Source organism: Gastrolobium bilobum, unplaced genomic scaffold (assembly GCF_033153095.1).
Source record: "Gastrolobium bilobum isolate Gb01-03AN ecotype WA unplaced genomic scaffold, APGP_CSIRO_Gbil_v1 utg79114, whole genome shotgun sequence".
Lineage (NCBI taxonomy): Eukaryota > Viridiplantae > Streptophyta > Magnoliopsida > Fabales > Fabaceae > Gastrolobium > Gastrolobium bilobum.
This window is the reverse complement of record NW_026895202.1, coordinates 8,000-17,212: the sequence shown is the minus strand read 5'-3', so window position 1 is coordinate 17,212 and position 9,213 is coordinate 8,000. Positions and strand designations below refer to the sequence as shown.

The window sequence follows — 9,213 nt, the reverse complement described above, 5'->3', positions numbered from 1 at the left end:
CAATTTTTACGAATTACAGGGTCATCTCTGGCTGCAGTTGAAGTGAATTAGGATATCTTTTCCATCCTCAAATTTTCTTTATTTTTTTTCCCCCTTATCTTTCCAAAATTTTCCGGGAAGGTGGAAAAGAAAGAAACGAGGGATTTTGTACTCATTAATCCAATGTGTTTTAGTTACCATTTGAACTTAGACAAAATAATATTTAGGCTTCACTCTGGTGAGTTGGTTCTTCCTAGTGTGGGGGCCATGATGCAGGGTGGGGTAGTGTGCCTACAAAACCACTCTAAATTAGGTTATTAGATCAATTATATATCTGGTTGGTGAGAGTTTCCTTTTATATAGTAGTGATTAATTTGAGATAGATCCCCCTCCCAAATTATTGACAGAATATATTGTTATGAGATAGGCATGAGATTTCAGATCCAGGTCCAACCCGAACACGTTCAAAATATGTGTGAATCCGAAGTTGGGCCTTTTATAGACACAATAACGGGTTGTTGGGCTTTATATGAGTAGCTGTACTTTTACATCACGAGGAACTCTCCACTAAATTCCAAAACTTAAGATCATCTTCTTTCTTTTGTACTATTCCCTTCTCAATGTGAAAACCGTGGAAATTCCTCAAAAAAAAAAAAAAAAAAACAAAGGTAGAAGACAACTAGTTTATCTGTAGTATTATCTACAGTTGCCAGTTGGTAGGTATGACCACATCTAAAATTCAAGTCATTGCATTAATTTATCTGTAGCTAACAAGACATTACATGTACTGTAACAAGGTAACTCTGTCTAGCATTAATGTCTACGAGTGAATTTTGGATGGGTATATTCTGCCTAAAAAAGAGAAAGTTTTGAGATATAGATGAAAATATAAGTTAAAAATTACATTTAAAGGGGAGAAAATTTTTTACTCTTAGAAAAAAGATGTACTCAAGTGGGTACATCTACTCTACCTAAGAAACATTCAGTAGGCGCGTCCCACCAATGGAATGATGACACGTTGGTAGGCATGTGTATTGTAAAGAGAGAAAAAAAAAAATTTAATTTTAGTATTAGAACTATGTACTCCCAAAATACATAGTTATAATATTATTGTCGTACTGAAAATACTATGTCACAGTCTCACCGAAAATGCTCTCTTGGATGTATCTACTCCCATATTATATTAGATTTTTTGCATCATTTCATAGAGAATATTTTTGGTGTTACAGATGTACTGAATTTTCTGTTCATTTTTCGTTTACAATATGACATGTGTTTTACTTTTTGATAAATCATTTTCTCACATGATTTGACAAAACTTGAATACGTGTCACATTATTATGAGTGAAAGATGCACCAAAAACTCAGTGCATCCGTAGCAGTGAAGAAATTTTCCATATCATATATGATGACAAGATCTACAATAAAGGGTGAAAGAAGTCAAAGAACACTAAGGGAGTGTATTGGATTAGGATTTTAAAAGAATTTTTTGAGATAAAAAATCTTATAGATTTTAAAAGACTATTCAAAATTGAAGAGATTTTAAAGACTTTTTACAATCATGGCAGCATCTTAATAGAATTTAAGATTTGAAAGGACAATATGAATTTTTAATATTTTAAAAAATCATATGAATTTTTAGTAAACATTCAAAATTACAAGAGTTAATAAAAAAAGTTAACAAAGAAATGCAATGATATTAATTAAAAAAAATAAAACGTAATATAATTTTCTCAATTAGTAAAATTGATGACAAATTTTTGTTTTAAATTTTTTTCAATTGATCTTGTAAACCTTGGAGTTTTTGTTCTACGTGATGTGAGTTTTCTAACCATATATCATATGCATGCTATGAAGCATCGACACTTCAAAAATACTGACGTGTCGTGTCCGACACTTTCCGACATCACCGACACTCTGACATTTTCCGACACTCCAATACTCGTTGCAAAGACTCAAAAAAGGTTCAAAGGTTACGTTGCGTTGCATTTTGAGTTCCAATTATTAGATTCGTTAGATTACGATTACGACTTTATTGAGTTTAATATAAACATTTGGGATATATTATGTTTCTTTGCAAAATTGATGAGTATTATAAGTTTAGCTTTATTTTTCTGTTAAATTATTGAATACTAAATACAATATACACTATATAAATTAAAAATATTATATAATATTAAAACGTGTCTTAACGTGTCGAAATTTAACATATTTTAGAATTAACGTGTCGAAGGATCATTTCGTACCGTATCCCGTGTTCCGTGTCCCGTGTCGGTGTCTGTGCAACATAGTATGCATGTTTTCATTGAGTATTACAAGAAAATTTGGAATCTTATTACGTGAAAGTTTAGAAAATTTCTAAAATTAATTTCAATCGATACATTGAAATCTTAAATTGCTTTGGGGGTTTTGAAAAACAAGTTTTTAATTATCTATTGACACAAAAAATATTTGAAATCTTTTCTTATATAGTGAAGGAATTTTGTTCATGAATGTATTATTATGAAACATAGGATTCATATTATGAAAGTTTCAATCTTTCTTTAAATCGATCTTGTTTCATTGATGTAAAATGAAAATTGTTTTGAGGAGTTTTTGTTCCCTTGTTATTTTTCCACTATTTTATATTGTTTTTAATACAAAAATCACACATTTTCTTACCAAGAAAAATCATGACCAATAACTTAAAAAATCATTTTTAAACTTCTAAAAATTCTCAAAATTGCTTCAAAACCTGCTATTTTTGAGATGAATTAGATTAAAATCTTGTTGGGCTGTTGTTTCTGAGTTATTTTGTTATTAAAATCGCTAAAAAATTTGTTATTTTTGAGCTTTGATGAAGCTCTCGTAGCGAAACTCGATTTCGAGCGGGTCGACCCGCCAAAGAAAGAAGAAGACACTACAATAGAGAAATTTCAAGAAATTCTAGGAGTTAGAATGAGATTGTGAGAGAGACATCCTATTTATATTTCTCACTAAAAAGTCTCACAAAATCAATACCAATAAAAAATTCATTAAAATCATAATATTTTTGAATAATACAAGATTATGTTTCCTTTGTTTTAAATTCTGATTGAATACCAACGAATTTGGACGGATTCTAAAATAATCTTTTAAAATTCTAATCGAATTCCACATGATTTTTTTTCAATCTTTAAAAATCCTAATTCAATATCAATGAATTTTTTTACCCAAAAATAATCCATTAAAATCCTTTAAAATCCCGATCCAATTCACGCCCAAAGTTTTCTTATATATGAAATAAACAATTTAAGCGTGAGACCAAAGATTGGTCCCGCGTTTCAATCTAGTCTTTGTTTTTCATCCCCTTGTTTAGCTTATAAGGGGCACTTTCAAAACGCATTTTTAAACCTGTACAATAAATTTCTAGGATGCACCAAAGTCACAATATGGGTTATGAACAAGCCTCCCAACACTGCATCAGCATGCAAGCAAAGGGTTTATTGGACAAGTAATTTATATGTTTAGGGTAGGAGGAGAAAACATCATGGCTGGAGGAACCGAAGATGGAAAATGAATTAAACCAATGAGACCAAAGAATGAGGATGTTCCTTGTTTCAGAGGCATCCAAGCTAAATTAAAATTCACCTGCTAACAAGGTAATGGAACAAAGACAGATATCGTAATTGTCATTTGTAAAGAGAGGGTACCCATTTATTGTGTCTATCCTTAATTGAGCATATAGAGTTGTCAATGTGTATAACAAATTATTTCTTTAGGTGACATTGTACAGTATGCACTATGCAATTTTCTAGTCTCAGTATGTAACTCTGCTAAAAATTGGTTAGGAAATTTTTTTTCATCCTTGTGATCATGTTCGACTTGAATCAAATTAGTCTAATAATTAATGATCAAACTAAAAAATAACAGAAAAATGGAGTTATCACTTATTCTAACAATGACAACATTAGTATGGAAAGTAGACAAATAAGCCAATAACAATGAATGGATTAGAACAGATGATGAATAAAGTCTTATAATGTAAAAAAAACATGCTAAGTCAAAGAATTTCAAATATTGTCTCATTTTATTTTTTATTTTTCACTTCTTTTTTTGTATATATATATATATATGAAAAAAATATTTCTCAAGCAGCTTGAGATAAGTTTATCTCCGGCTACTCCAAAACTACGTCGTTTTATTTATTTATTTATTTCCTTATATTAATTGATTCACCTTTGAAGGGTTATGATTCTCTTTTTCTCTCTCTTCCTTTATCACCATTGATCTATCTTTGTACGGTTATGATTTAGTAGCCGGAGATAAGATTATCTCAAGCCGCTTGAGAAACGATAAGCCCTATATATATATATATATGAGAAAAACATTTCTCCGGCAACTTGAGATAAATTTATCTCCGACCATCTCAAAATTACGTCGTTTTGTTTATTTATTTCTTTATATTAATTGATTTACCTTTCCATCTTTGTACGGTTAAATTATGATTTAGTAGCCGGAGATAAAATTATCTCAAGCATCTTGAAAAACAATAAGCTTTTATAAATATATATATATATATATATATATATATATATATATGCATAAAAAAATAAGTTAAATATTAATCTAACAATATTTTCATTTATTGATTTTTCATTGTTATTATATTTTTTATCTAGCCGTGTTTTTTATTTTATAATTTTGATATGGGAAATATTACTCTTTTTTTATGTAAGATATCTTCTCTCATTCTCTCTCATTTCGATTTTCGTACCTCACCTTTTTTCTTTTCTTTTTTCTTGTAATGGTGAGACCCACCTATTTTCTCTCAAATGAGATTAATAAAACCCTTTTTATATTCTTAATGTGTAAAGCGTAACTTAGCCTAATAAAAGCATTTGAGGGTCGCAATACCTTCAGCCCACAACAAATAATGATTGAAAAGAAAAGAAAAGAACAGCCCAAAGGGAAGAAATCCCCCAAGAATGAGGTGAGTAACACCGTGACGTTGGTGCTGTGACTGTGACGGTGGTTGTTTCGTGTTGGGTACTACGCAGGCGGAGGGGATTGCGAGATGGAGGTTTTGAGTTATGTGTAATTTTGATTTGGTGGCCATGAAACATGGGTTGACCCGTGAGGTGGAGCCAAGAGATGTATTATTCAAAATACATACTTAGGCGGTTCATCATCAAATGGTTGAAGGTAATGTATGATTTATTTAATTTTTTTGTTTTCTTGAATTAATATTAGAGTAAACACCATTTTTGGTCCCTGGCAATATCTACGAAATCTTTTTTAGTCCCGGACAATAAAAAATCAAATTGGTCCCTAAAATTATGAAAAAAGGGTCACGTTAGTCCTTATGTCAACTCCTCCGTCACTAACTTGGCCCTTTTTTCATATTGTTAGGGATCAACTTGATCTTTTTTTATTGTCAGGGACTAAAAATGATTTCGTAGATATTTTCAGGGACCAAAAAGTGTTTACTCTTAATATTAAACTCCTTTTTTTGGTAACAAAATGATATTATGTATATGTTAGTCGAACACAAACATTTAGGTCGTTGGTGATGTACTTGAAATTCAATAAGATAAGTAGTGGTGAGTAGACCAGGGACTAATCCATAACAAGAGTATTATCTAAATTCCAAAAATTCTTTAACCAACCCAAGTTGACGCACACGTGTTTTCCTTGTTGAAAACTAAAAAGGAGACACATGATCTACTTTAATGTACTGGAAATGGCACTTATCTGGATAAATTTGACAGTTATGGTCGTTTTTTAGAATGAATACTTGATCCTTTTACACCTAGTTGGTTCAACCTTTTCTAGCCTAGGAGTGCAATATCAGAATGATGTTCTTAAATAATCACACAAAATAAGTTAAAACAGTAGCTAGATACTTCAACTGGACTAAACGTTCATTAAAAATTTAAGGTTGCAACAAGTCCAGGTTTCCTAGCACACAATTTATACATAAAACAAGGCACAAGACATACAAGTAGAGAGAAAGTCCACAACAGTTACATGGTCATCAGCATGCTGTTGAGATCTATCCACCGACTGCTGAGATTATTGACCTTTATTACAGAAATCTACAGAACACCCTTCACATGGTGGCTTTTGAAGGCTCAGGAACCCACATAAGATGTTTTATAGGGAAGAAGTGGCACACTGGATCCTTCCCAGCCTTGATCCCAAGCTGCTTGAATAGAATGTGACTTGGGTTCCAATCAGATGTATCCAAATGGCAAATGCCAAGAGCTTCTACTTTGTCTCCATTCTCACCACTTAGTGAGACCTTGAACACCTTACTCCCAGTTGCTATGAAGTGGCAAAAGTAAGTCGCATAGGGGTAAGGGAGAGGATGACAAGCTACCCATTTAGGAGCATCGATATCTTGTGATACTTCCGAAATGGTGAACTTCTGCATGGGGACACCTGAGGTTGTGGAGTGGCTGGTTGTGAGAATATTGTACTTGGCCTCTGAACCAATTATGGTGCCAACAAATTCGAGAATGGACTCTAAGGAGGTAGCACAGATCTTGGTCTCCCCCGTGATGGGCTCTGCTTCACATTGTTCAAGTGTGCCTCTCATGGATATGGCCTGAGGAGAATCTTCAGAGATTGAGAAGAGTTGAAGAACACTTGCGAGTTGTGACAATGAGAAAGGAATGGAATCAGCCTCTTTTCTTGGAAGGAAATGAAAAATCTCTTGGATAGGAAATTGAAGTGTCATTATATTCCCTACATAAAGATCATCCAAACTGAAAAATCCTGCCTTGAAAGCCTCTGTATGGTCCACCTTGGAAGATGGCTCCACAGATTCTTTTGGAGAGCTTCTTTTGTAACCATATTGAGTTACGTATTGCTCGGTGGAAGCATATGCAGACTCTTTTGGAGAGTTTTTCTTGTCACTATATTGAGTTATGTATTGCTCAGTGGAATCTTGGGCAGACTCTTTTGGAGAGCTTTTTTGGTAACCATATTGAGTTACGTATTGCTCAATGGAAGCATGTGTAGACTCTTTTGGAAAGCTTTTCTTGTCACCATATTGAGTTATATATTGCTCGGTGGAATCATGAGCAGACTCTTTTGAAGCTTTTTTGTAACCATATTGAGTTACGTATTGCTCAGTGGAAGCATGTGTAGACTCTTTTGGAGAGCTTTTCTTGTCACCATATTCAGTTATGTATTGGTTAGTGGAATCATGGGCAGACTCTTTTGGAGCTTTTTTGTAACCATATTGAGTTACGTATTGCTCAGTGGAAGCATCTGTAAACTCTTTTGGAGAGCTTTTCTTGTCACCATATTGAGTTATGTATTGCTCAGTGGAATCATGGACAGACTCTTTTGAAGCTTTTTTGTAACCGTATTGAGTTAAGTATTGCTCAGTGGAAGCATGTGTAGACTCTTTTGGAGAGCTTTTCTTGTCACCATATTGAGTTATGTATTGCTCAGTGGAATCATGGGCAGACTCTTTTGGAGCTTTTTTGGCATAAAAAACATGTTGGTCGGAGTCTTGGGAAACAGTGTTATAGGATGCTCTGTAAGGTTGATTGGGTTCATGGGAAACAGATTCATAGGCTGCTATATAAGGTTGATTGGGTTCTTGGGAAACAGATTTATAGCTTGCTAAGTAAGCTTGATTGGGTTCATGGGAAATCTGTTTATTGCCAGAGCCACCATAGCCTGCTTGGGAAACAAATTTATAGCCAGATGCACCATAGCCGCCGGTTTGGGAAACAGATTTATGGCCAGAGCTGCCATAGCCTGCTTGGGAAACAGATCCATAGCCTGCTTGGGAAACAGATTTATAAGCAGATTTATAGCCAGAACCGCCATAGCCTGCTTGGGAAACGGATTTATGGCCAGAGCTGCCATAGCCTGCTTGGGAAACAGATCCATAGCCTGCTTGGGAAACAGATTTATAAGCAGATTTATAGCCAGAACCGCCATAGCCTGCTTGGGAAACAGATTTATGGCCAGAGCCGCCATAGCCTGCTTGGGAAACAGATTTATAGCCAGAGTCGCCATAGCTTGCTTGGGAAACAGATCCATAGCCTGCTTGGGAAACCGATTTATGGCCAGAGCCACCATAGCCTGCTTGGGAAATAGATTCATAACCTGCTTGGGAAACAGATTTATAGCTGGCTTGATAAGGCTCATCTCCGGATATTGGTGTGGCTCCGTACGAATCCACTTGTTTATGATCTCCAAGCTCAACCTTCAGATCTCTGGCACCGATGCTATGGCCATCCTACAATAGAAGTCAGTGAGAAGCAAATGAGATTTTGATTACAAGGATTTTTATTTTTGTGTAAACATCCTTTTTAGTCCCGGGCAATATCTACGAAATCCTTTTTAGTCCCTGGCAATAAAAAATGACCAAATTGGTCCCTAACAGTATGTAAAAAGGGCCACATTAGTGACAGAGGAGTTGACATAAGGACTAACGTGGCCCTTTTTTTCATAATTTTAGGGACCAATTTGGTCCTTTTTTATTGCCAGAAACTAAAAAGGATTTCGTAGATATTGCCATGGACCAAAAAGGTGTTTACTCTTTATTTTTTGAACGATAACAGAGACAAATGCATGGGAGAGTCACGTCAACATGTTAACCAAGACTCATTTTAGAGGTATATATTGTAGATTAGTGCTCATTAGTATTTAAATGGTCAAAACGAGTACTAACCTCTACAAGCCAGGGTAAGAGAAAATATTAAAATAACTATGCCTATGGTTTTACAATATACACGTGAAGGATCGCTAAAACGAGTAACAAGTTGAAATAGTAGAAGATATTTATTTAGAGGGAGATATGGAAATAATTCTACAAGGACATATGAAAACTTTTCCAAATATGGGTATCATTGAAAGCTTAAGACTATGCATAATTGAATTACCATAAAGAAGAAAAGGACAAAAGAAAGAAACCGAAGTGCAAGTATAGAAGCCATCTTTCTGTTATGTTTGAAAGAAAGCCTCTTCACTATAAAGTGAGAACTGAGTTTCACTTGAAGAGAACTAACCTTTTTATAGGCACTAGCGAGGTTTCATCCACTTAATATATTGTATGGATCAATAATATTACCAGAGAGAGCAGACAAAAGCTTGGAGATTCGAACATACCAATAATACAACTTCCTTAATGCACAAGGAAAACCAGTAAAAAATGGAGTGTTGCAATTTCCATACCCAAGTCAACAACATTATCTTAATCATGTTAAGTTATAAAATGTAATTGGTTAAATTGTTAACCAACCTAAAAAA

The 9,213-nt window shown here is 34.0% G+C and overlaps 1 protein-coding gene across 1 annotated transcript; it reads right to left on the bottom strand.

The window, feature by feature from the left end:
- Positions 1-6,049: 6,049 nt before the first annotated feature.
- LOC133299445 (uncharacterized) lies at positions 6,050-8,900 on the bottom strand. The gene is made up of 3 exons (XM_061498905.1): positions 8,847-8,900; positions 6,966-8,200; positions 6,050-6,779 (listed from the first exon to the last, which is right to left on the bottom strand). Exons 1-3 carry the CDS (start codon positions 8,898-8,900, stop codon positions 6,050-6,052), a joined length of 2,019 nt encoding a protein of 672 aa, XP_061354889.1.
- Between the last annotated feature and the right edge of the window lie 313 nt (positions 8,901-9,213).

What these genes read in the sequence shown, in the direction of transcription:
- LOC133299445 (XM_061498905.1), bottom strand. Translation starts at nt 8,900, where the DNA reads ATGGCTTCTATACTTGCACTTCGGTTTCTTTCTTTTGTCCTTTTCTTC. An exon ending in TTGTCCTTTTCTTCTTTATG is followed by an intron (nt 8,201 to 8,846) that starts GTAATTCAATTA and finishes CTTCTATTGTAG; the next exon opens with GATGGCCATAGCATCGGTGC. An exon ending in AAGAAAAGCTTTCCAAAAGA is followed by an intron (nt 6,780 to 6,965) that starts GTCTACACATGC and finishes TTACAAAAGAAG; the next exon opens with CTCTCCAAAAGAATCTGTGG.